The sequence below is a fragment of the Stigmatopora nigra genome, chromosome 5, assembly GCF_051989575.1.
Source record: "Stigmatopora nigra isolate UIUO_SnigA chromosome 5, RoL_Snig_1.1, whole genome shotgun sequence".
NCBI classification, from domain to species: domain Eukaryota; kingdom Metazoa; phylum Chordata; class Actinopteri; order Syngnathiformes; family Syngnathidae; genus Stigmatopora; species Stigmatopora nigra.
The window spans coordinates 9,097,449-9,123,819 of record NC_135512.1 but is presented as its reverse complement, the minus strand read 5'-3'; the positions used below and the strand labels follow the sequence as shown (position 1 = coordinate 9,123,819).

The window sequence follows — 26,371 nt, the reverse complement described above, 5'->3', positions numbered from 1 at the left end:
TGTGTCTATAATAACAGGACGTGACGTCTGTTGCCTCAAAGATAACCACGCAACCACTTTACGTTGTTTTCTTTCATTCATTTTCTCAAGCACTTATCCCCACAAGGGTCACCGGGGGGTGCTGGAGCCCATACCAGCTGACTTCGGGCATCAGGCGTGGGGACAGCCTGAATTGATGGCCAGCCAATCGGAGGAGACAACCATTCACTCTCAAACTCATACCCTAGGGGCAATTTAAAGTGTTCAACCAGCATACCCTGCATGTTTTGGGTTGTGGGGGGAAACCAGAACCTCGAGAAAACCCGCGCAAAGCCGGGGCGAACATGCAAACTCCTCACAGTAAAGACCCACCTGGAATCAAACCCTCGACCCCAGAACTGTGAGGCCGACGTGCCAACCACTCGGTCGCCAGGCCGCCCACTTTGCGTTTTATTCATTTTACAAACTGTTTATCCTCACAAGAGTTGCAGGGGGTGCTGGAGCCTATCCCAGGCAATTATAGACACCAGGCAGGGGGAGACCCTGAATTGATGGCCAGTCAATCAGGGGACAGGAGGAGATGGACAACCATACACACTCACACATATACCCTAAGGGCAATTTAAAATATTCAACCAGCATACCCTGCATGTTTTAGGGATGTGTGAGGAAAGTGGGTTACCAAGAGAAAACCCACACAAGCCCAGGTAGAACATGCAAACTCCACACAGTGAGGACCCACCTAGGATTGAACCCTCGACCCAAGAACTGAGGCCGACACGGTAACCAATTGTCCACCAGGCCGTTAATATGTTAAGTTTTATCATAACAATTGTTGGTGCATACCTTTTTAAGCCTATTCCACATTTAGAATAATGGAATTAAAATATTCACCATTCCAATAAAACCATACCTAAAACTCTCATGCATGGATTGTAATTTATTCTTAATCTTCATTAGGGATTTTTCAAGTTGTTGGCTGCCACAGACGGTGCAAAACGTCCAATCTTTTTCGACTGGGAGGGGTGAATGAAGGCAGCCTGAACAGTGTTATTGAACTGGAAATGTACCATCATCAAGGGACAAGTCTGCGCTTGCCCGCTTATTTACCAAATTCCAAGAATTCCAACCGCCATGAAAATCAATCATTTTGTTGATAAAAATTCCCAAACCTTCCAAAAATTCCTCATTACTTCGGTAATGTAACCAGATGGAAGTGAAAGAGACAGTTAAAGTTAGACACACTTTAAAACACATTGTTTCATTCCCAACTGTCTATTGTTTTAGTCCATAATTCAACACAAAAATAGCACATCCAGATTTTTAACTTGAGGAAATTCCCTATTTAATGTATGCATTGAGTATTACACAGTTAGTTTTTCTGTCAATATATGTTTTTGTTTTAAGCTTCATTGCACTTGTATGACAATAAAACCATTCAATTCAATTAACTCACTTAAATTTTCCAAGCAATTAAATTGATTAGATTCTATACAAAAGCATGTTATACCAGTAGTTGCTTTATTACTCATTGTATTCCTGTGCTTGTTCATTTCCAAGTATTTGGTGCTTCTCTTTTTTTGCGTAAAGCAATTGCAAATTTGCAGAATAAGCAAAATTCAAGTCCTGCGGGCACAGACAAAATGGCGTTGACCATGTCCTCTGCAAGTGAGGTGATCACTGACGTACAGGACAAGAAAAACAACAAGAGCCTTTGCAAACTGTTGCTTGATGTCCTAATCCAGCCTTTCTGCCAACAGGATTCCATGTTTTTTTTGTGAGGGGGACACAGCCTGTTTTCTTTTGACACCCAGTCTTGAAAGCATACCTGTCAACCTCGAACCATTTGTGATCTTACCAAATTTTGTTTTCGCCCTTACATATATGTATAAATACATGGAAAATCTTACCACTTTACTTTTTTGTAAAAAATCACGAACATGAAAGTAAACATAAACAAGGGAACAGGAAACGGAAATCACATGGTGAAAGTGTTACAAAACGAAATGTTTATCATGATCTTTTTTTTTTAGCCAATCAGAGGCGCCGGTACATATATCACTTGGCAGACATGCGTTTCCGGGAAGAAACAATGGCGGATGGTGAAAAATGGCTAGAAAGTGCCTTAATTTATTTTTTTTTCTCAAAATCACCGTTTAGCGTACCATTTTCATGTGTACAGCGTACCAATATAAAAATGGGCTTTCAGTTGTACCAATTACGGCGAGAACGTACCAGTTGACAGGTATGTGAAAGGGTCAAGATATGCCAACTCAGCATATATGATGACATCAGTCTGCGTCACTCAAGGGACAAATGCATAAAATACTTGACCTTGATAGTCTATTTCTTTAGTTCAGTGGTTCTACAACTAGTTACTGACATATTAAAAAAATATTGCGATACAATTAAAAACACCAAATAGAAAAAACAAAATTAAGGAATTAGTCTGTACTTATCTTTTAATAACACCACCAAATTAAACAACAACAAAAACCGTTATTTTCAGATATGCAGAATCATTTACAAGTACACCTTAAGCAGCCCATATCGCATGACTTGTGTTGAAAACCAGGTTTTTTTATTCTGGCTAACTGTCCCCTAAAGTCAAAAGTGGAGCATATTGTCAATAAAAATGTGTTCCAATCAAGTTTTTAAGTGTTATCTTATGTCAGAAAATGTATAAGTCATTTGTCCTATCAGTGATTTAGTCATGGGCCATGACTAAATGTGTTACAATCAAGTTTTTAAGTATAAATTTACATGGGGCGCCTTCAAAATCAATCTGACATCTTTGATTTATGACCATATCACTGGCACACATACTGTATACAAACATATATCATTAGTTGGAGATAATTTTTGCCCCAAGGGAAACAGGATATGTTCCCATCGCACAATGATGATGTCTCAGGGTACACTAATCTGATGGTTGGGAATAAAGGAGCCAACAGTGCATTGCCAAATGCAGGATGTGACCAAATAACCTCTAAATGCAGCAAGGGGATTTTAGAACCTTTAAAAAGATCTCTGTGAGTAGGGTTATCCTTTTACATACCTGTCAACCTCGAACCATTTGTGATCTTACCAAATTTTGTTTTCGCCCTTACATATATGTATAAATACATGGAAAATCTTACCACTTTACTTTTTTGTAAAAAATCACGAACAACAAGTAGAAAATGTATGTTTATGTGTTTATTGCTTTCAAAGTTCCAAAATGAAACGAAATGTTTATCATGATCTTTTTTTTTTAGCCAATCAGAGGCGCCGGTACATATTATATGTACCGGCGCCTCTGATTGGCTAAAAAAAAAAGATCATGATAAACATTTCGTTTCATTTTCGTTTCAAGTGATATATGATATATCACTTGGCAGACATGCGTTTCCGGGAAGAAACAATGGCGGATGGTGAAAAATGGCTAGAAAGTGCCTTAATTTATTTTTTTTTCTCAAAATCACCGTTTAGCGTACCATTTTCATGTGTACAGCGTACCAATATAAAAATGGGCTTTCAGTTGTACCAATTACGGCGAGAACGTACCAGTTGACAGGTATGCTTTTAATGCATCTTTTTTTCAACTCCTTCGCAAATGAAAACACCAAATTATAGTGTCATCAAATTAGTTGCATAGTAGTGACATTTTTTTTATTATTTGAATTGGCTAACAGCCTCGTTACAGGACAAACCATTCTGAGGGAGTACGCATGTGGCATAGGTGCCCTTATCGAATGGTTTGGGGTTGCTTGGCCACTCTTGCAAGGGGAAAGCCTTTCCATCCTTGGGTTTTGATTTTGCTTCAGTCCACTGCACATTTCCTGCTTCAAAATCCCACTAAAAACAAGGAAAGTTCCGCACAAAATCATGGAGAATAAGCACAATCGCACAGAAATTCAACAAACACTCCGCCAAGGTCACGTTACTTGGTTTTGTTCATTTGCTTGTTAGGAAGCAGTATTGTTGGTACATATATTTTCATCCCTCCCGGTCACAACAAAAACTCCTAATCATTAAGATAATTTGACACCTTTGACCTTGGGGGAGGTGATATCTTTAGAGCATTTTTTTATCAGAAGATACAATGTAACACAATCTAATCTTATAAGAAGATGAAATTTAGTCATAGTTAATTAAATGCCGATCTTAAAACACTATAAAAAAATGTTTCCCCCCCAGAAAAATAGACATAACAGCATCATTATTAAAAAAAAAAAAAAAAATACAAGCACATGTATTTACAATGACTTTTCTAGTCATCAGCTTGGTGCTTAAAGATGCTATAAAATACTATAAAAAGTACAGGAACTGTTTTGAAACATAACACTAATGAGTCCTTAGCCTTGGGAGGGTTTGAAATATCACCGATTGGAGGTCCTCTATAGAAAGAGGATATAATCATCCTATGCAGACGTGCCCTGCCCAGCTTCGCTCTTCAATCAACTAACCTTCACGAGAGAACAATTGGGCAGTGCAGAAAACATTTCCCGGCCTTAATCCAACCCTGTTTCATCATGACTGACAAACCGTACTCTGCACAATAGTAGGCCATTCTCTCCACCTAATCTACTGACAGAGGTGAGTCAGAGATAGTAGTTGATTAGTTACAAAATGGAACACAGTCATCCACACAAACATTGATTTGAATGCCTTTCACTTAGGCCAACATCCAGCTCATGTACAGGGACTCTCTGATAAATAAGCTTTTTTTTTTTTCCTAAATAGTAGTTGTTAATTCGACCAGAGAACCACATCACAACACCGGTTGACACAAATAATAACAAAACACAATTGAGAGCTGTCGGGGAGCAGAGTTCAGTTCTGGGTTAAGTCATTGACTTTATATGACAGGCTGAGTTGTTGTTTAAAGCAATCATAAACACACTTGAATTTTTATGTACATAGTGACATAAGAGAAATGAAATCAATTGAGAGTTGATTAAATAATTTAATTTAATTAAATCTAGGTCATACTATGAAATGGTTTGGTATCATGGATCTGCAATTTCAGTGAAATATATTACAGAATCATATTTGAGTTTGGAAAAGAACATTTTAAGTATTACAGCAAGTTTGTAATGATTATTTAAACAAAAAAAGCTATGCCCAAATATTTGTGCACCCTTGTTTCTATATTTGAATACCGTCAGCACTAAATTTAAATGTTTTTGTTGTTAAGCTCACTGCTCATAGCCTACTTGCCAAGCTAAATTCAATATTGCGACTGGGTATTATTTTATATTCATGAGTGGCCTCACTGGAGTCTCAAAGACACTCCCATATGACCTCAACGAAAATGGTTGTTCAACCTTGTGGTTTGTGGGCTTTCAGATTTCACCTTAACAACTATAGTGAGGAAACAGGGAGAATTCTAGCTCCAGTTTTAAGGAGAGGGAGAGAGAGAGAGAGAGAGGCAGAACAAGAAAGATCTTAGATAAACAGAGGCAAAGCATGCCAACTCCATTCAAAGTGACCAACAGAGCAGCTTCCAAACACAACATATTTTCTGTAGCCACTGTCATTTTGCATTGCTCAACTACTCAAGGCATTTAAAAAAACACATGCTTTGTATGGGTGAGTAATTTTGAAAATGTTTAGCGGCTGTCATTTGTGCAAAAGAAGGATCTATTCATTTCTATTTAATTTTCCTGCTGACCTGTAAATTTGAACACTTCTTCTTTTAACAAATTATGACACTTTCCTGAGATGGGCTGGCCACTATTTTAGGGTGTCCAAAGTCAGCTGGGATAGGCTCCAGCACCCCCCACGACCCTTGTGAGAATAAGTGGTCCAGGAAATGCATGAATGACAGACACACTGTCCGTCAATGATATGAAATGTGAATTTTTGTGGTTAAATCATATCATATATCATTGACTATATAAAAACAATCCTCTCCAGGTTTGTGAAGTTTGGATTTGAACTCTGGCATCTAATCAAACTTGCTGACTGTTGTCTTGAAGAGAGGCCTCTAATGACTATGTTCATCACTTCCCCAATGGCCATGTGAAAGTACGAATGTTACTTAAAACATTGCAAAGCTTGCACTACCATGCAGAATAAGTCCAAGAACATCTTGTTAAAAGGGCTTGGATGGACTCTGTAACTATATTTAAATGCCAACTCAAAGTTTGCAGTATTTGAGTATGTGAGGGTGCCCAAATTTCTGCATTCTTCAGTAGAATTATGAGACGAATGGGAGCATTGAATGGCATTCAGGAGGTTGTGAACTCTGGATACACCCAAAACGTTATAATAATAGTGTACATATCATCAACAGATATCATGAACAAAAAAAAAAAACTGGTATTCATGGAAACCTTTAGAGTCAAGCTCCATCTAGTGGCAATCGCTGAGTGGTACTCAGTCACTTCAGGCTACAATATTATTTAATTAAATGCACTGCCCATTCTGTGAAATGTTAGTGTTGATTACCCAAGGAAATAATGCCTGTACTTAAATTAGTCCTACCCACCTCTAGATCAGAACTGACAATTGAAGAGTCACATGATGCATCACAACCATCAACTCGTACCATTGGAACTGTCCTGTTCAGAACCTTGTTGTCCACTGCTTTCCCAGACATTGTCGCCTCTCTGGGGTCCCTCTGTCAACAATGGGTGACATACATCTGTCTGAGACACTGAGATTTCTTATGAGCAGCTATGAATTTTACATTTTTGAATTTTTATCTCTAGAAAATGTTTTCCATGCACAGTACAAAATTGCTTACTTCCATTGTGGCATCTTTACTGACGTCCATATAATGACCCATCTCCAAATTGAATTTTTTCCCCTTTGAAAAAAAGGGGGAAAGCATGATGGACATCATACTAAAAAGTAACACTAGCATTAATGTCAATGTAGATTTCTTTTTAATTACAAAAAAAGTTTCAACATCATCGCATCTAAATTCAATGTAAGAAATGACATACCTGTTTTCCATCGTGTTGTACGGCAACTTTGTCTTTGGATGAGTCACCTAGGAGGCTTTCCATTTCTGGAGAAAAGCTCATAGGCTTTTGTCTGGTTTCCATGTGACACCAGTAGAGGATTACAATCTGACACACACATCAAAGGTCAGAAAACTATAACAGGGTGGTGATATAAACATATTATATATTCCTGCATGCTTCATTTAATGTTGATTTGTATTGTTATCGTTTCAGGATTAAATGGATACGAAAAAATCCAGAGATGCACCGCAGATTGCACACAGCAACCAAGGCATAACACTGAGGAGGAAGCTGACTCCAGTGTCGAGCTGAATTAAGGCGGCAGCATAAAGGGCACCAGATAGTGAGCATAGAAGTCCAGAGAAAATGTGAACTCGAGACAGTTCCTTCCCTTTGAGCTGTATCGGAGGAGACAAGAAAAGCTAGTTTAGCTAAATATACTTGTTGTGTGAAAACAGGGTTTGAGAATCTCTTACAACTCTGCCAAGTGTGGGGAACTTTGAGGTCAAGTTGATGACAAAAGACAGCAGTCCAATGATGTAACCCAGGATTTCAGTGTTATCCTAGTACAGCATCCACATGTTTAAAAGAAAATAAAAAATGGAGCAACAATACAGCACATCATTTACCAATCACTTATTTATTCATTAAATACCTTATATATTTCATTATACTATATAAAATCCTTCTTTGATTTCTATTGTGTCAAATGGGACAGAATGAAATAAATGCATCTTCAAATAAATATCTAACTAGGTCATTAATTTACTCATTGAATATAAAAACAATTATTTTGCTATAAAAAGTCATATTAGCCATAGTGCTCATACTTACTTGCAGGGTAACAGAAAGCAGTCTCCTCCTCAGAGTGAGCTTGTCTGTTGTTAGGCTGTGGAGGATGCTTGACTTCAAGAAACCTCCCGAAAGTGCAGTCAGTAAACAAACAGTAAGAAGATGAGATCTCCTGCACCTCCTGATTGTTCTTAGTCTTCTCTCTAATTAAAACATATTAGGGCCTCCTTACTATTAAATAGAATGACATTTTTGGGCCCTTTTGACTGCAGACCCTTGTGTTAAATTTACCTGTTTGCCAATTCTTGAAAAAGCACAATGGAATAAAGCAGGCTATAACATTTACCAAATCCAGAACAGCAGAGAGAAGACCCATTAAAACCTAAAGAAAAACAACATTTATTACCTAAAATGAGTCATTGGCATTCAACTATACATTGATTGTCTACACTTACTTGAATGTGTAACTGTCTGGACAAAACAGCGCCTGTTAACCCACACACGTTACCAAGGAAACAGTAGAGGGAAGACACAATGTGTCCTGGATGTCCTCCACGATGATTGAACCTTTTATACAGGAGACTTGAAAGATTAATGAAAGAAAAATAAAGTTACAAGGAGCACCAAACTAAACATTTCCTGTTTTGGGTCAATTAAAATTATACAAATATTTGTCACCAATAAGTATTGTGGTCTAAATTCATGCATTTAAACCAGCATGCAAACACAAGTGTATAACAGAATTGTTTGCAATACAAAACAAAAAGTTTTTTGTTATGTTTTCAAATGCTGAATGTCAATATCACCCACAAAGACATCAACCTGATTAAGAGAATACTTCCTAACAATATGGAGCAGTGCCCAATTGGATTTTTGGAGTTTGGAATTATTATATTGGTGTGAAGTTGTCTGTACTGACAATGGTGGCCATGTTGGGCACTTATAAAATATATACTATAGTATATATTTTTTCCTTTTTAAACACTGCATTCTGATTGGCACATTCATTTTTTTAAAGCCTGCAAAATATGTAACATCACCCTATGTAACATCAAAAAAGGCAGAGAACATAGTAGATTGCAGTAATTTACAAAAGAAAATGGACATTCATCCAATTAATGTAAATTTTAAAGGATTTTCCCCCTTTTTTTATCTGCAGTAATTGACACCAAACTTTAAGGACAGCTGAAATATTTAAGATACATGTTTTAGCATGCAAGTATATTTAATATAGTCACCTGTTTGATAATCATGCTATTTAATCAGCACCTGGCAAATAATTTAGTAATTTAATAGATTTAAATAAATGGATCCATCTTGACACATGTACATATATTTAATACTAATAGCAAAACCAATGCTGTTAAATTTCAATAAGAGCAAAAGTTACTTACAGAAAACTTGAGAGCAGAAGAAGTAGAGAAGATAAGGACACTAGCCTAAAGGAAGAACAATTGAATCCTGGGTCACCAATTGTAAAACAAGAAGAAGCAGAAGTGATGCAAAACTTTAGGAGAGGCAAGGGAAAGGAATCCTGGTTTTTGTTGTCCCAATCTTTCTCCCGGGTCATTGTGGCCATGTTGAAGCCTACTCTACTGAGCTCTTGGCATTAAAGGGCCTAGCACAGGTAAAAAACTGACCAATACAATCATGGCAAGAATATTTATTTAGGGGTGGGGCTTAAACAGGTATTTGATAGGTCAGGTGTAGGGAACCTATGGCTTGTGAGCCATATGTGGCTGTTTTGATGGGTGCAACAACAAAAAGCACTTTCATGTGTTTTGACTTATAAATTATGAGTATGTTATTCTCAAGAAATAACACTTAAAAATATTAAATGTTTCTATCTCTGTCAAAGTTTCCCAACCCCATTGTGGTAGGATGTAAATAGAAATGTTTTAGATATAAATCATGTTTTGTATTTTAGATGAATGATGCATCTAATAATATGCATAAATTATATTTATTATAAATTAGTCTTGGTGACCATGATAATTGGCATGACAATCGAGTGACTAAAAATTTAAACTTGTTCCCATGTAGCCATGAATTTTACAATTTACCCGAGTCTGCTTATTTCACAAAGGTTGACTGTCCTTTTTTTGCATAATTTATTACTCCTGTGTGGATGGCCTTCAACATATAATGTATGCCAGTTTATTATAATGTGAGTCATGAAGATCTAAAACTCAATTACTGTATATGAACTCAAAACATGATGACAATTTCATATTTTTCTTCATTCCATTACATATAATTCCTAGCTGTAAAGCTCTTCTGTCTTCATGAGTTGATTCGCTGGTTGAATGGAGAGGGTTGCCTCTTGTTAATTGTTTAGTCATTCATTTTCCGTACTGCTTATCCTTACAAGGGTCGCAATAAAGTGTTAAACTTTATGATTTGTCATGATCACAGTGATCTGATTTGTAATCAATGGTTCAGTAGATGGAATGTTTTCCACAAATTGACAACTAAGCCATTAGTTGGCATTCAAAGACATCATCACCAACTCATCGTAGTAATACTATGATTCTCCTTGAGATTAATTTTAAATATCAAGCATCGAGATGCTTGTAAAGCCGACGCATTTTCTCTTTCTTGTTTCTATTGCCGTGTTTCTTCCAGGGTTTTCCCACCATCTCTGGTGCAGTTATTCCAGGAGCCACGATTCCACTTCCAGGTTTGTAGCCCATGACACCTTGGACTCCTTTGGAAAGGGCTCGCACATTCTCCTAAAGTAGCCACACAGAACCCATTATATTAACTCAAAGTAAATCTATTAAACTGGCTAAATAAAATAATGTGGCTAATGTGATTTACCGCATGAAAGAAGTTTTTGTCTACAGTATTTTCGATCCTCTTGACCTTTCCCTTGGTACGTGTTGAAGTGAGGTCACCGTTTTCCAACTCGTTTCTTTGGAATTTGTTGTGCTGTGGTTGAAAGTCCTCAGCTTTTATGGAAGGAGGGGGGTGGCAGTACAAAAGTTTTCCCTGTAAAATAGGTAACAATAGGAACATTTGTAGCAATTAAAAATTGGCTTCCTTCGTATCTTTAATCTTGACTCACATTAACATAATCCTTCAAGATATAGCGAGCAGATCTGGGCTGATCAGGCTGTCCGTGAGATGTCATAAAGCCTCTCATGTCTAAAAGGAAAAAAAATATATGAGAAGTCACAAGACAGGTTCAAAATAAGGCCATCCAAGTTTGACCAATGCCAAATAACCCGCTGCAGTGAATCTTGTACTTACATCCGTAAGCCATGAGCATCTCCTCTGAGGTGGGGTGTCTGTCGGGGTCTTCGTCCTCTCGTGGCCTGATAATGTTAATACCATACGTTCCTTCCAGCACATGCCGAGGGATTGTTTGGCATACTTAGCACCACTGTTAAGTTAATAACCTTGCTTTCAGAAGGAGGCTATGTGAAATTAGAGTGACTGTATAGGTAAAAGAGTGTGGTAGCGTTAAGGATATGAGGGAGGCAGCTGGTACGTGGTCTCTCATCTGGTCAATTGGTAAGATCCCACTGCAGATCATATCAGCTTTGGTGGAGACAAAGGATGGCATAACTAGACCAGGACAGTCACACAGGCACAGTCCTGGCTCTACGTACAAAGTCTGTGAAACATGACACAACACTCACAATAATACCATTTTAAATTGTTTTGCATGGTCATTATTGAAGGCTTAGTTGAGGCTTGTACCTGAAAGTGCTTCGTGTGCCCAGGAGTTGCAGAAACGGACACTTTTTTGTTTCTTAAAATTGTATTAATAGTCGAACTCTTCCCCACGTTAGGATAACCAACCTGTTGAAATAAAAATTGGGAAAAATGACTCATTTCAGCTACATGTGCTGTTTTGCTCTAGTTCACTCTGACCCCATTACAATCCTCAAGACAATCCATGGAAAAAAGGGTTGACCCACCAGTCCGACTGTCAGTTCTCCGTCTTTACATCTGGGCCCATTGTGAACCATCTTGAACACCTCCAACAACTCATCCTTGTGCAAAAGGCGAGTGGAATTACGGAACGGGGCCTCATTGGATTTGCTAACAATATCCTCCTCTTCCTGTCCCTCATCTTCAGGGGCTGTTAGCCACTCATCCTCGTCATCATCGTCCTCATCGTCCTCGTCATCATCGTCCTCATCGTCTTCGTCATCCTCCTCCTCCTCCTCGACTGTGTACTTTACTCTGTTATCTGCCTCTTCAAGGTTGCTGTGACCCTCCGTCAATCTCCAATTTTCATTGTCGGGCTGTATTCCATCTTCTTGGTCACTCTCTCCAGTTCCTGCCAGCTCAGTGCCCTTCATAGTTGGACAGCCACCTCTCAGTACATGCCAGCATGATACAATACTTTATTGTGTTCCTTTCTTACATCCCCGCTTACCTTTTCTTCTGCATCCAACCTCTCGCTTTCAGCCAAGGCAGACCAAAAAACTGCTCTTAGGCCTTCTTTCTCAAAGTGAGAAGCCCAGGCTTGCCGTTGTTCCCTTGTCAGCAAATCTGCTTTGTTCACGAGCAGCATGTTCACCTTGTTCTCTGACACCTCTTTTACATACAGCTCCTTTCAGCACACAAATAGAGCAATGAAATTATTGACAAATAATATAATATACATATATATATATATATACACACACACATAAACTATGCATGTTGATATTAATTTGGCCATGAGTTCTATTCTTGATCAACTAAATGTTTGTGTTACATATCTCTCCGTAAATATATAATATTAAGACTTGAAAGCATGTGCCTCAGAGTCTGGTGCAGTATATATATGGATTTTTTGTTAAATTTGAGGTAATTTAGGCTGTCCAGTTTTAGTCAAATGCATTCTTTAGTGAAGAAATTATTGTAAATTCTCACCAGGTCAGGACATCTGAACAATGATGGATTTCTAGCATCCACGATCTGCACAACAACATCACTGTTGGAACACAAATGAGGATTTTTAATTTTTTAAGCCCTTTCACTTCAATTTATTTTTATTTATTGATTTTAAAAAAATGTAACCTTCTCTCAATGACTCTCCACAGCTGTCTCCAGAACTCCAGATTCTTCTCAAATGGAGTCAGGATTAACTTTTGTTCCTCTTCCAACCTTTGCGGGCAATTACATTTACATTCATAATACATTGGTTAGTGCCAAAATTTTAAAAGTATGTACATTTTAATCAGAACAATACTCACTGTGCAAGAATTCTCCTCCATTCCAAGAAGCTGTCCTTTTCTGCCAGCTTTAGAGCTTCTGGACTGGTGCTTTCATCCCATTTGGGACTTTAAAAAATAAAAAATAGAATTAATAAAATTGGTAAATGTTAATTTTATTTTTTTTGCAGGTGGGTTGAAGTTACCGTCGAGGAATTCTGAGGAAGTGCTTGTTGTCTTCTTGAAGGTTCTTCAGCCTCTTTTTTTCCTCAGCTGTCAATAAACCTGCTCTAGCGTCTGCTGGTACAAACTTGATGTTGAGTTTTTCTGAAATAAACACAATGGAACGTTATCTTGGATTTAGAATATTGCCCATCAACATAATGAAAGCTTATTTGTTTGTTTGTTCTATTGCATTACACTTACCAGCTACAAACTCTGTTCCTGCTAATTCTGCAGTTGCCAAAAAGTCATCCATGGAACTCTGTTCAGTCACTGACTGCAGGTTCAACCTTCCCCAGTCATAACCATCATTCAGCTCACTCGTGTGAAGCTAAAAAATAAAATAAAATACATATCAGCAAACACAACTAGTGCATGAAAGTCATTTCTATCCTTAATTTATTGTTTTAGACATTCAGAATGATCCTTTTGCATTTGTGCACATTTATGCTTGCACTTTTTAAACCATTATAGACTGCAAATAACATCATAAACAATTAAGAGTCGTTTGGAAACCATATCGGTGATCTAAAACGTATTTAATACAAGATAACAAACGTCAATCAGCAATTGTTATATGGACTCTTTACTGACAAAAACAATGGGATGAACTGAAAAGAATTGGAGATCTTTCGCAGCCATACACTGAAATTTCAAGTGTAATAATATTGTTATATAATGCTTTGGAAATAGTTGAATTGCTTAAACACCACTGATTAAACACGAGTGTAAATGATGGGGCGTACATACCCATGTGTCTGCCTTCTTGTTGCCTCGACTTTTGTGAAGTCTTTCCTTTATCAGAGCTCTTCCGAGACTTGGTCCTCCTCCAGTATTCTTCTTCCCCATAGCGCCTATTACAGAGTTACTTCAGCACCAAAAAAAATGTATTGATCTGATTAAAAATGTAGAAAATATGCAAGAAGTCACCAGCTTGTTACATGTGCCCTGGGTTGTTGTGAAAAGAAAACGGAAATGGAATGTACTATTTTGCCAAAGGGATAATTGTTACCTAATCGACGTTGTGTATTGAATTGAATGCTTTTATTGTCATTTAACAGGTATAATGAGATTTAAAGCTTCCCCGTGAAGTGCATATTAAAAGATGACAGATGGATAATTAAATTTTATAGGAAACCCTCGTTACATGGTTATGGAACGTTCCAAATGTGTGTCCAACGATCAAATATGTCAGGAAAAGAAACGACACGATTATAATTTGTTCCACGTCACCTACAATGACAGAATACAGATGGTATACTACATGATTTGCAAATAAAAATTCAATTTGCAAATAAAAGTAAATTTAAGATGAAAAAATGCACTAAAGTAATATTGTATATTGAATCGATTGCTTTTATTGTCATTAATATACAAATGAGAGTATAGACTAATCATCCATATGACAAATTAAAAATCAGCATTAAAAACACTCACATTTAGCATTATACGTGTTTAAGCAGATTGGCATTTCATTGAATGTATAAACCTACTGTGCCAGAAAACTTGAGTTGAAATGCAGCATTGTAGTGTCCAGAAGGTGGCGTCATAAATACACAATGAGTAATGCACGATTCCTTTTGTGAGACTGTTGGGCGTTTCACTCATACGTCACACTCTCAGTTGGTGCGGTCCCCCCTCGAATTTCGAAATGGTTTGTGCCACTATATATACCCTGAATCCTGGTCAGCTCCTCTCCAGTTGAGAACTCCATGCAAAGCCTACTGCGATGGACCACTATAGAGGATGGACACATGAAGTACGATGTCTTGTAGAGTAGTTCACACATGACTTGACTAGGATTAGAAAGCATTTAGACATCTAGTAGACTTGAGTAGTGCTCCAATAAAAAAAAGTTCATTTTGCCCTTCTCTCTCAGCCAAGGTCTCGAAATGCTGCCTTGGAAGAAAAATAAGTTCGACCTGATCGAGGAAGACAAGCAGTCCAAGCCGAAGGGCTATGCGGTGAGTCTCAACTACTCGACGCTTACCTCCTTCGCCAAATCTTGCCCTGAGAGTGCACTCAACCGGGTGGGAAACATGTTCAAGTCCAAGAGGAAAAAGATCAAGATCACCAGCGATGACCCCACTTACACCGTGCTCTACCTGGGCAACGCCACCACCATCCAGTCCAAAGGGGAAGGCTGCACCGATGTGGCGGTGAGCAAGATTTGGGGCAAGAGCGACATGGGCAAGAACGGCACCAAGATGCGGCTCACCATCAGCTCGCAGGGGATCCGTATGGTGCACGTGGACGACAAGGCCAGGAGGCCGGGACACCTGTACCTGCTGCACCGGATAACCTACTGCGTGGCGGACCCCAGGCTGCCCAAGGTCTTCGCCTGGATTTACCGGCACGAGATGAAGCACAAGGCGGTCATGCTGCGCTGCCATGCGGTGCTGGTGTCCAAGCCAGAGAAGGCAAAAGCCATGGCCCTGTTGCTCTATCAGACCTCGGCCACAGCTTTGGCTGAGTTCAAGCGCCTGAAGCGAAGGGACGATGCTCGGCACCAGCAGCAGCAGCTCATCGGGGAGCAAAGCATCCCTTTGGCACCCATAAGGAAGTTGCTGAATGGCCAGTGCAACTACAAGCCGCCAGTGGAGCGCAGCCGGAGCGCGCCAAAGCTGGGCTCCATCACTGAAGACTTGCTCGGGGAGGAGCAGGAGGAACGGGCCATGCACTTTGAATGCGAGGACGTTCTGGACACGGAACAATGCGTGGTCAATGGCAAACAGGAGCTCACCCAGATTATTAACGATTTGGGCGAGATGAGCATAGGTAATGACTTGCAGACTCTGAAAGCTGACCTCAAAGTGACAAGACTACTATCCGGGGAGAGCACGGGGAGCGAATCGTCCATAGAAAGCAGTCATGAGCTCCAAGTGCCCACCAACGGCTGCGAGCACATCAAAGTACAGTGAATAGCGTCACATTAAAGACATTTTCATTTGTTGAGCCAACATGTCTTCTCCTAGACATTACCCACTTGTTGACAGCATGAAGATTTTTTTTTTTAATTGTGCCTCTAAAATAATAAGTTTCAGTTCGAAAAAAATCTGCACGGTTTGTGAGATAATGCTATTTTCGGACTGTATTCACAGAAAAAATGAAAAATAAAGAGATGCCTGCATTTAACCTGCCAAAGATTGGAGCGCCAAAGGAAGCGCACGCAGGACTAATTCCCGTCTCTTTTATTAAGAGGATTTGCCTCAAGACTTGTTTACGCAACTTTTTTTTCAGTGGAGAAAATAACATCAGCTGTTGAAAACCCTCTAGAATCCAAAAATACTGGTCGCTGATTAGTTTTTCTCAGTGATGGGCCATATTTGTGTCATGTCAAGTGCATTTGTTCCATGCTTCTAACCCTATTTTATTTTTTAAAGATTCCGAACACCTCTTTTTAGTTAATTCCAACCTTCTAAAAAAATGTCAACCCCTTCTGTTCTTTATTTTGCACTGTTGTGGACTTTACTGAAGTATCATATGGAGACTACCATGTGCAGAATGTTGTTTTATGTTGTCCAAAACATAAATGTGATATTTTTGCTATGCAAAAGAAAAAAATATGTAGATGTAAGGTGAGATGTTTTGAAGTCTAAAAATGTACATTTTCTAAATAATATAAAAATGTGGGTTATTTGTGAACCCATTGATGATGATAATAAAAAAAAGTCAAGGCAATGTGTCAATTCATGAGTTTTGTCTTTTGTTTGAAATGTTTATGTCAAAAATGCATAAACATTTTGTTGGGATCCAATTAATCAAGAAAAAAAAATATTCTGGAGGCAAATGATTTGCTTTGGGGTGCAATAGCTGACTTTGGGATTGGAACAAGTCCCCCGACAGGGTAGTTTGATTGAGTGCAAATGGTTGTTGTCTCTGTGCGTCCTAAAACTGACTGGCCACCAACCAGTCTGGGGTGTAGTCCGTCTTTCGCCTAAATCAGCTGGCATAGGCTCCAGCACCACGTGACCCTGACCTGGATAAGTGGTGTTGAAAATGAATGAATAGATACATGTGTTTTCCTTAGTGGGAGTAGCCTGCTGCTGACAAGACATTTGAGTAAGACCACTGAGGTCACATTTATTTGCGCCTCAGGGCAGACACGAGCCAGGTCACAGACAATTTCAACATCACATGGCCATTAATAACAAGGCCACAGAAATACTGATTTCATAGGATGCTTTGTTCATTTATTATTGCATTATGTGACATCACACAGTTCATTATTGTCCACATTGCACATATCAAATAATAGCTATTTCTCTTGCGTCAAACTTGACTACAAATCAGAAATGGCAAAAGTAATAAAAGCATGACCTGGGATTAAAAAAAAATGGGATTTTTTTTTCAAATGTGCTTTCCAAGTAGAGGAATCAATACAAATTTAACTATAACAGTTGCCCTTTATAACTTAGACTCCATGATATAACCACCATAACACCCTCTCTATTGATGTATTGATACATGTGGCACAGCTCCCAGAACAGAGATGCAGCGATGAAACAGTACAATGACACAACAGAAAAGCTTCACAAGGGTTGCAGGGGGTGCTGGAGCCTATCCCAGCAAACTATGGGGACCAGGTGAGGGCAAACCTCGAATCGGTGGCCAGCCAATTGCAGGACACAAGGAAATGGGCAACCATTCACGCTCACACTCATACCTTGGGGCAATTTAGAGTGTTCAACCAGCCTATTCTGGGTGTTTTTGGGATGTTGGAGGAAACCGGAGCACCCGGAGAAAACCCATGTAAGCCTGGGGATATAATACAACGTCCACACAAAAAGGTCCAAATCTGGTATCGAGCCCTCGATCTCAGAACTGTGAGGCCAATGTGCGAACCACTCTGCTAAATCAATCCCACTGCCTAAAACTTTTAGTTTTTTAGCCACTGTTTTAGCGTACAAACAAACCAAGGAATAAAAATTTGCTACCTAGCATGGCCTCAAAATACCTTTTCTTCTGATTTTTGGAATACTTATCACAAAAAGCTTGACATTGCTGAACATATTTTTCCTTTCCAGTGCAATGTGACTATGGTTGCATCTTTGAAGATGGGGTCACATTGTCATGTGAGTGACCTGTGGCAGTGACCCCACACAATCAAAATAAACAAGCCACTTTTCATCTCCTGCCGTTAAAGCAGCTCGGTACATTTCTAGGTAAGTTCCCTTCTCCCTGACCTACATTCTCATTGCAGCGTCTGTCACGCCTCTGACAGAATTAGTCATTTTCACACAGTCACCCAGACTTTGCTTTGCCACAATATATCTGTTTAAAGCTGGGATCGAGATTTACATTGACAAGTGCTTTTTAAACATCCAAAGGTGACAATCATACGCTACCTAACTGATAAGAAGCGATCATTGATGTTTGCTTGTCAAACATCATGTAGGTGTTTGCTCAACCCACTATGTAGCATGGCAGCACGAAAGAGGGTTAATCAAATATGAATCACTGACTGTTGCTGTGTTGTGTTACGGCTCTCAATAGCGTTTCTACAATAACACTCATCTGACAGAACATGACGAGCCCTTCAATTTAGATTTATAAGGTTGGACATGGGCATGTAATTATCTGTATTGTTTGTTAACAGATGAACGAGGGTTGAAAAAATGTGTCGACTAAAATGTGATAAGTAACTTGATGTCGACTAATCGTTGAAGTCATCATGTTAAATTTTGGTGGGATTTATTTTTTTCTTGCTGTCTGTACCCTGGCAACTTCTGTCTTGGACAGAAATGGACAATGACCCTAAGTATACTGCAAAAAAAGGTTAAAAAGTGGCTGCAAGATAAGAAAGTCAATGTTTTGGAGTGGCCATGTAGTACTGATCGGAATCCTAAGCTACGTATGAAACATTGTTCAATATCAAGGGAACCTTTAAAAGAGGTAATTATATTAACAATAAAAAAAATCCTTTGACATGCCTTGAATACTGTGAATTTCATCCTGAGTTCACCATGGTTACAAAGATGGCAGATAATTTACCTGCTCCAAGTGGCGGTTTTACAGGGGTGTCATTTACTTAATGTCTGTTTTTGGGTCACGCTGTATATAGATAGTAACAGGCGTTCAAGTGAGAGCAATCTAAAAAATAGGCAGGGAATGTGCCAGAGGTTGACGTGACAAGATCATGCACAAACTGAGAACATAATTAGACGTTGGATAGTGGCTGCCCTGAAGACCTCCTGGAGGGTGCTGAGCTTGACACAGCTATTCATGAAGACGCAGCATGTAATTAAACAGCAGACGTTAATTAAAGGCACTGGAGGTGATTTGAATGAGTCACAGGGTAGAATTAGAAGAGGAATTTCCTTCTTATATAGAGCACTGACAGCAGACAGCTTAACACGATACATTTCATTATAGAGACAGCTATGCTTCTCTTTGGTATACACCCTGGTAGGAATCCTACAGATTGTTTGTTAGAACTTTTATTGTGGATGCAAAATATCGTACAGAATATACCTCGAAGAATTGCTGAAAAAATGACACCTGGAGAGAATACTGTTCTTTAGATATTCTTTATATTCTTTTTTTTTTTTACCTAGGTCTGCAGTGTCTTGTGTGTCTTATGTCTGTCTTGCTACTGCGACCAGGAAATTTCCCGAATACGGGATGAAATAAAGTTGTAACCTAACCAATACTTGGTGGATTACCAAAGCAGTCATTATACTTTACTATAGCTTTAATTAGAGAAGTGATTCAGTTGGGATCTGCTTCGGAATAATTGTTGAGATAACAATAGCCTCATTACCAAGGTTTTGAGTCCATTACACATTTTGGTAACTGCAGGGAGGAGACAATACAGTTATCAGCACATGCTTTGAATGCAATAAATTAGAGTGCTATTAGTCTGTAGATTTTCCTCAGCAACCCCTCATATTTTTAGGGATTTACATTTTTAGAGGACATTTTTTTTGGACTAATCGCTTATATGTAATATAAACTCATTCTTTCAAGATCAGCATGACATTGGTAAAAAATGTCAGTACGAATTTGTTCCATAGTCTTTTGAAATGGTTGAAGTCAGGATTTTAAAAAATGACAAACTCATTCATACATGCCATTGCCGATCTTGATTTGTTGAATGGGACACATTCGTGTTAAAAGGAAAAGGGGCTTCCACAAACTTCCACGTACAATTGTTCAAAAATGTTATTGACACACTATGGGAACAGGTGCAAAGTGTGTTCCACTTCCTCTTCCAGTCAGGCATACATTTCTCTTTACAGTCCACACAGTGTTCTTCCGCTCTTCACAGTGTATGAATGGTTGAGTTCTAAGAAGCTCCGACTGTGTCCCGGACTGGTTACACTGACCAGATTAGGCATAGGATAAGGCCTATAGTTGATACATTATGACATAAAACCCTGGGAACATTCTTTAGATGTTCTCAAGTGGCAATGTCATCAACAGCTAGTAATTACTTGCCAATTTGATTTCAAAACCAATTCTAGGGGTAGGCTTTTTGATTTGGTCTGACACTGTCGGTGCAAGTTTGTGCAAATTTTGTTTCACTGTACTGTGCTGCTTCAAACGAATTGTTTCGTTGTCAAAGCAATGGCAGGATGCTGGAAAAATGCTCCATGTAGTCCCCAGAAAAGCTTATTTGTTGGATATACAGTTGTACCTCTACTTAAGAAACAAATTGACTCCAGGACGTGTTTTGTTCCTAGGATTTTTCCAAGTATAGCAGAACTTTGAAACTAAATTTCTCATTTGTTCCACGGTCCGAAAAATAAAAAAAAACATACTAAACCTAAAATGATCCAAGTAATGATCCCATGCATCTTGCATCTAATATAGTGTAATGATGTGGATCAAATGTTACAGTGCACTTCTTTACCATTAGGTAGGACCGGACATGGTGTCTTTGAAACATCTTGCTAAGTGTCACAGTCATCATTGGCTCTCCTAATGGAGTGCAAGGACAAATACGTTTTCTTTTTGTTCATAGACTCACCCCCATACGGCTGTGAAATTTCATATCTCAGAGTGTCCCATTCAGAGAGTGGTGCACTTGTTTTCCACTTGCTGCAACACAAAAGATTTGCCCCCAGAGAGCCATAGATTTCAGCAGGGTTATTTTGGTCTTTCCGCTCACAGGGAGGAAATGGAATAATAACCTTGCACAGAGAAGAGAAAAATCTCAGAGTGACCTCTCGGACACTTTCTTAGGGCGATGCAGATGAGGGAGAACTTTTGAGCAGTCTAATGGCATAGCTATTTGTATACATTTTCAGCTTGCTGATTTATAATGACAGCATGGAGGGAAAGTAGACTGTTTGTGCATTAGCTTTGTTACCAGCAAGAGTGGCCTACTTTTGTCCTGTTGAAATCCTCATGTGTAATTTTCCCATTTCAAATAGATTCAGGAACCACAAACAATGTCCAATGAGAAGCTTGCCAATGTTGTCCCATAGGACAGACTGTCACAGTTTTTTTTTCTGTGCAGCAATAATAAGACAGGGGCAACACTTCTACAGTGGATTAGAAAGTTTCTTAAAATGGTTGCACAGATAATCTTGTATAATATGAGCATCTTTCTTTTTTACATTTTAAAGTCTGCAAAGGACTAAATGACAACAACAAAATACTCATTGGCCAATGCTTTGCGGTTGTGTGCTCAGTGGGGTTTCAGTCAGATCGAGCATATTATAACAATGATTTGTTTTCTATCTCATTTACAAAAAACATCAGTTGTGAAAATGCTGTGTTATCCTTAGGTGTGAGACATTTAGAAGTTCCACACTGCTCTAAAATGTGGCTAATCTTTACTTAAATGGTGATAGGATGATTCCATAAAGACTATCTAGGTAAAACACCATCAATGCACTTTGTCCAATGCCTTCTGAAGAAGATACTAATCCTCATTTGCTTATTATCAATAAAGTGGAACTGTCTGAGCTCACTGACACATTTAGTGACACACTTGGAGAGTGCCAGCGATTAGATTGGCAAAGGTAATCAATTATGTTTTTCCATGCAATGAGTGTGCTGTCACTGTCGGATGGGTACCATCCCACACACAGTGCTGTCAATTCACTATCACTGTGAGCCTTTCTGCTAAGTGGATATTTTCAGTCACACCATTTGGCTCTAGCCAACCCAGGTACAAAATTTCCCAATGTTATATTTAAATAATCAAATAGCTTAAATGGAATTTCCTAAAAATAATAATACATTTATTTTTTTGATTTTTTTTTCGTAGTTATACTGGTTAAAGTAGTACTTATAAAAGTAAGGGATGTATTCCAAAGTTGTTTATGATTTATAACAATACATGTAATGTTCTGCCTTTGTTAGTAAAATGTTTCTCATATTAATACAATCTATTTGAATATAATAATAAACAATCCATATATCTGTTATTATTTCAATGGATGGTTCATATCTGGCTTTTGTTCCAACCAAAATTGCACTTTAATTTAGGTATATTTCAACACTAATTAATTTTAAGATAAAATCTTTAAGCAAAAACATCTTGTAAACTTGAAGCAATTGTTTTCACCCAGCTGTTTTGGCACATTCAAGAGAGTAGAAGGTAATGCCAAAGATTAAAGCCTATGTTCCTTTTCAAACTCCCAACTGACTTCTTCAGCGTTGAAAGCATGTGTGAGCGGCTCCAATGGCTTTAGCCAGATGGCCGTTCATCTCTGAGAAGCCTCTGAAAGCTTCTTAAGACGAAGGGCGTGAGCGCCAATCGACAACGGAGCGATCTCACCACCCGATGCTAATCTCCCTGCAATTGGTTGCCATCGCCATGGAATTAGTGTGTTGTCGGCTCTCGGGAGCCAAACACCGTCCAGGAAATGCTAAGCGATTGTGCCTGTTGCTATGCCCGCCTCCCTCACCTGGAGTGGAGCCAGCTTGTACTCATACAATGTGGGGCCATGTGCTACACTTGGGTTTTTGATCACAAAGGGCACATCCCAACTTTATGTCACGTCATTTTGTTTGTGAGTTGAGTGAAATCATCATCACCATGTATGGTCACATCAAACTTGGCCTCACTGGTTGGTATGGCACATTTCCAAGTATACCGTACTTTCCACACTGTAAGGCGCACTTTCATTGAATGGCCTATCTTAAAATAGCATGTAAAGTACCAATTACAACTACCGCTGCAGTAGTAGTAATTGCAGTAGTAGTAGTAGTAACTGCAGTAGTACTAGTAGTAGTAGTAGTAATTGTAGTAGTAGTAGTAATTGCAGTAGTAGTAGTAGTAGTAGTTATTGCAGTAGTAGTAGTAATTGTAGTAGTAATTACAGTAGTAGTAGTAATTGTAGTAGTAATTGCAGCAGTAGTAGTAATTGTAGTAGTAATTGCAGCAGTAGTAGTAATTGTAGTAGTAATTGCAGTAGTAGTAGTAGTTTTTGGCAATCAAGAATGTAAACATAAGCTTCACGATGCCTGAACTGAATAGGTGGAAATAGAAATCACATTTTCATTATTCCTCAAGGGAAATAAATTGTCCAACCAACAAGAATCCTAACCTTCCTCACCCTACCAAGGGTCAGTATGCGTCCCCACACTTATGGCAGCTTGTGTGCAAATATGCGATAACAAACATGCCAGTGACATTCTTATGGTGGCCCTTGACCCTCCTTTGACATTCCTCACTTGTTTTTGTCTCCCTTCCTTTCGGGTGAATTATAATTACTTCAATGTTGAACTTGCACAGGTGGAAACAAACAATGGAAATTGCTTTTTATATTGTTCAATGCCCGTTGTTTAGGTTGAAGTAGTTTGTTTGTAAACCCTAACCCTGCAGTGCTTATTATTTGAATTAATTTTGTAAAGGTTAAGTGTTCAAATGTTCTGGTTTAACTAACAAAAATGAAATAGCCAATGTTTGTTTTTACAGTTAAATCACCCCCCCCCCCACACACACACACACACACACACACATTGTGTGTGATGCTGTTTTGTCTGGGTCCACCACTTTTCATCCTAGTCACAACAACAACAACATACCTTGTATGCACATGCGTGTTTGTGTGACTCCAAGTTTCCACACAGGATGACAAAGGGAGAGTGGTAGTTGTGAGGTTTCAGAGGAAAGCCTTCGTCATTTCCTTCCCGTTTCCTTCATTTTATTCTCCGGTCTCATGCTGCAACCTGCCCCCTCTTTCCTCCACCTGGAGATATGCATACACACTTGCAATCAGAAGGGACCAAATAATATATAAAACTAAATGTAAAGGAGTTCAAAATGGTACAATGTCCTGAACAACCATCAATTTCCAGTCCTGTTTTTTTTCTTCCAATAACATTTCATACCATTGCCAGGTGTGTGACTCTAATAACCTCCCAGGTGCACTCATGGGTCGAACATAACACAACAATGTAGCCTTTCAGGTACAGCAAGCTCTGATAAGATGTGCTCATGATGGGCTTTGGCCTTCAACTGTTGCATTAAGAAGTGGCTATACATCACATTTTTCCGGCCATATTTTAGAATGAACCAACATACAAAGCATTCTTGTATAATCTTGATACATAATCAAATTTTTGTCTTATCTTGTCAAACGGTTGAGTGTTTCATTCTTTTTTGTAACTCACTTCTCTCAAAGTAGGAGAATAAAAACAAACTTCAAACCAGTTGGAATTTACATTTGAACCATAAATTTTTGCAGCAAGTCTGCACTTTTCCGAAAAATAAGCAGCGCACTATCGAAAGGCTTCATCCAGGATGTGTTCAGAGGGAAGTGGTCAATGATCTTGTCATGTCAGGAGGTTGCAACAGTGATACAGAGGGATTGAAAGTGCCATAGAAAAGGAACGTGAATTATTTACATTGGTCAGATCTAGATCTTCCTATTTTATTAATTTATTATTATACTTTTCCTCATTGTCAGTAATAACTGGTTCTGGCTGGCATCAGTCCAAACATCCCACTCACCCACATGCACAAACACACAAATAATGATGTGACAATTCAAACATTTTTTTTTCACACAGCCCCAGTGAAATTCCGCCCAGCACATGTGAATTTCCACAAGTTCAAGTAAGACTGATAAAAATGCGTATTCATGTGATGAACAGATTTAGCAGTTACATCTTGTACAAGGTGATGTCTATTGGACGTGGGAACACAGAGGAATTGCGGTGCACTGGCCTGAACGCAAAAGATCAACAAGAGGCTCTATAATCCTTTTGGTTTATGAAAATGAAATTGACAGATACCATTGTTTGCTCCAATAAGCAAAATACACTGACTTAACATGACCAGAAAGCTCCCCGTCAGGACACATTAGATTAAATGGGATTGTACTATGTGCCCATGTGTGTGAGTGGTAGCATGTGTTGAATACTGGGTGTGAACATTGAGAATATGTACACTTCTGCTTTGATGAGATCATCTGTCATTACCAGGTTTAGAGACATAAAGCTCTACTTGAGTTCAGTAAAACACACAAACACACACACGTGGACATGGAAAACAAACAGACAATGTCAATGCATGGCACAAGCAACAAAGATATTTTTTAAAACACCTTCATTATAAAATATTAGTTGTAATGAAGAAACAACCCTGCTGGGTTACAAACTTCACCTCAAGAGAAATATTAGAGGCTATAACATGAAACCAATTACACCAAAGTGACCCTCCCCCAATCGTCCTCATATTTAATCCCGGGAGAACAGGGGTAATGCGATTAAGGCTGTCATTCCATTTTGATAAAATTGAGCAAAATATATAAAGACGGGATCAGACACAACAGACTACAATCTCTTATGCTGTTCAGGGTCTAGAGGAGGTATTCGATTTTACTAGAACCGATGTAGGACCAAAGGCAGACTACATACTGAACTGGATTCTTCTCATACAACTAGCACATACAGACAACAAAACAACCACACTCATATACACTCCATCAATTAATGGGAAAACATAATTCCTGTGTAAAAGTCAAGGGAGTGAACCACTTTACCATCAGTAATTATGTGCACAAAAAGAATCATCCAAGGGATAGATAGATGCACATCAGCTCACATTGTTCCAGGAACAATTTTGGTGTAGCCATGGCCCACACAAAAATAAATGAATAAAAAATAAAAAAAACTTTAATGAATGAAAACATTCACACATTCTTGGCACACTAATACCAAGTGTGTACAGATATTTTGGAAGAGCAAGCTTGGGATGGCATGACTTTGATTTGATTATACAGAAATGCCAAAGCAATTACAACAAGTTCTAAAGATAGAAACTGCATGGAGCAAATGTAGGCCAAAAAAAATACAATGAATGAG

At 38.7% G+C, this 26,371-nt stretch overlaps 3 protein-coding genes across 6 annotated transcripts; 1 reads left to right on the top strand and 2 right to left on the bottom strand.

Moving 5' to 3' along the window:
• Positions 1 to 3,604: 3,604 nt before the first annotated feature.
• tmem44 (transmembrane protein 44) lies at positions 3,605 to 9,386 on the bottom strand. Of its 3 annotated transcripts, none has more exons than XM_077716238.1 (10): positions 9,122 to 9,386; positions 8,183 to 8,309; positions 8,019 to 8,109; positions 7,770 to 7,930; positions 7,412 to 7,498; positions 7,163 to 7,333; positions 6,915 to 7,040; positions 6,713 to 6,775; positions 6,515 to 6,586; positions 3,605 to 3,816 (listed from the first exon to the last, which is right to left on the bottom strand). In XM_077716238.1, the coding sequence occupies exons 1-10, from the start codon at positions 9,304 to 9,306 to the stop codon at positions 3,634 to 3,636; spliced, it is 1,266 nt and encodes a 421-aa protein (XP_077572364.1). In that variant the 5' UTR covers positions 9,307 to 9,386; the 3' UTR covers positions 3,605 to 3,633. The 3 variants fall into 3 exon arrangements, with proteins under 3 accessions (XP_077572364.1, XP_077572362.1, XP_077572365.1); XM_077716236.1 differs by having other exon boundaries at positions 6,455 to 6,586; positions 9,122 to 9,381; XM_077716239.1 differs by lacking the exon at positions 3,605 to 3,816 and adding an exon at positions 4,243 to 4,545 and having other exon boundaries at positions 6,455 to 6,586; positions 9,122 to 9,385.
• A 435-nt stretch (positions 9,387 to 9,821) lies between these two features.
• lsg1 (large 60S subunit nuclear export GTPase 1) lies at positions 9,822 to 24,231 on the bottom strand. Of its 2 annotated transcripts, none has more exons than XM_077716234.1 (15): positions 24,089 to 24,231; positions 13,853 to 13,956; positions 13,307 to 13,433; positions 13,087 to 13,207; positions 12,923 to 13,009; positions 12,747 to 12,833; positions 12,600 to 12,660; positions 12,118 to 12,294; positions 11,654 to 12,034; positions 11,433 to 11,534; positions 11,203 to 11,346; positions 10,980 to 11,103; positions 10,795 to 10,874; positions 10,548 to 10,718; positions 9,822 to 10,459 (listed from the first exon to the last, which is right to left on the bottom strand). In XM_077716234.1, the coding sequence occupies exons 1-15, from the start codon at positions 24,099 to 24,101 to the stop codon at positions 10,283 to 10,285; spliced, it is 1,956 nt and encodes a 651-aa protein (XP_077572360.1). In that variant the 5' UTR covers positions 24,102 to 24,231; the 3' UTR covers positions 9,822 to 10,282. The 2 variants fall into 2 exon arrangements, with proteins under 2 accessions (XP_077572360.1, XP_077572361.1); XM_077716235.1 differs by lacking the exon at positions 24,089 to 24,231 and adding an exon at positions 14,033 to 14,258.
• Positions 14,783 to 16,791, top strand: fam43a (family with sequence similarity 43 member A). Its single transcript, XM_077716242.1, has 2 exons — positions 14,783 to 14,861; positions 14,982 to 16,791. The coding sequence occupies exons 1-2, from the start codon at positions 14,815 to 14,817 to the stop codon at positions 16,021 to 16,023; spliced, it is 1,089 nt and encodes a 362-aa protein (XP_077572368.1). The 5' UTR covers positions 14,783 to 14,814; the 3' UTR covers positions 16,024 to 16,791.
• Positions 24,232 to 26,371: the final 2,140 nt, after the last annotated feature.

Coding starts and splice junctions, on each gene's coding strand:
- tmem44 (XM_077716236.1), bottom strand. CDS start 9,306: ATGGCCACAATGACCCGGGAGAAAGATTGGGACAACAAAAACCAGGAT. Junction 7,334..7,411: donor TCCCCACACTTGGCAGAGTT/GTAAGAGATTCT, acceptor CCTCCGATACAG/CTCAAAGGGAAGGAACTGTC. Junction 6,587..6,712: donor GTAAAGATGCCACAATGGAA/GTAAGCAATTTT, acceptor CATTGTTGACAG/AGGGACCCCAGAGAGGCGAC.
- lsg1 (XM_077716234.1), bottom strand. Junction 11,104..11,202: donor ACGTACCAGCTGCCTCCCTC/ATATCCTTAACG, acceptor CAGTGGTGCTAA/GTATGCCAAACAATCCCTCG. Junction 10,719..10,794: donor TCTTGAAGGATTATGTTAAT/GTGAGTCAAGAT, acceptor CCTATTTTACAG/GGAAAACTTTTGTACTGCCA.
- fam43a (XM_077716242.1), top strand. CDS start 14,815: ATGCAAAGCCTACTGCGATGGACCACTATAGAGGATGGACACATGAA. Junction 14,862..14,981: donor ATAGAGGATGGACACATGAA/GTACGATGTCTT, acceptor CTTCTCTCTCAG/CCAAGGTCTCGAAATGCTGC.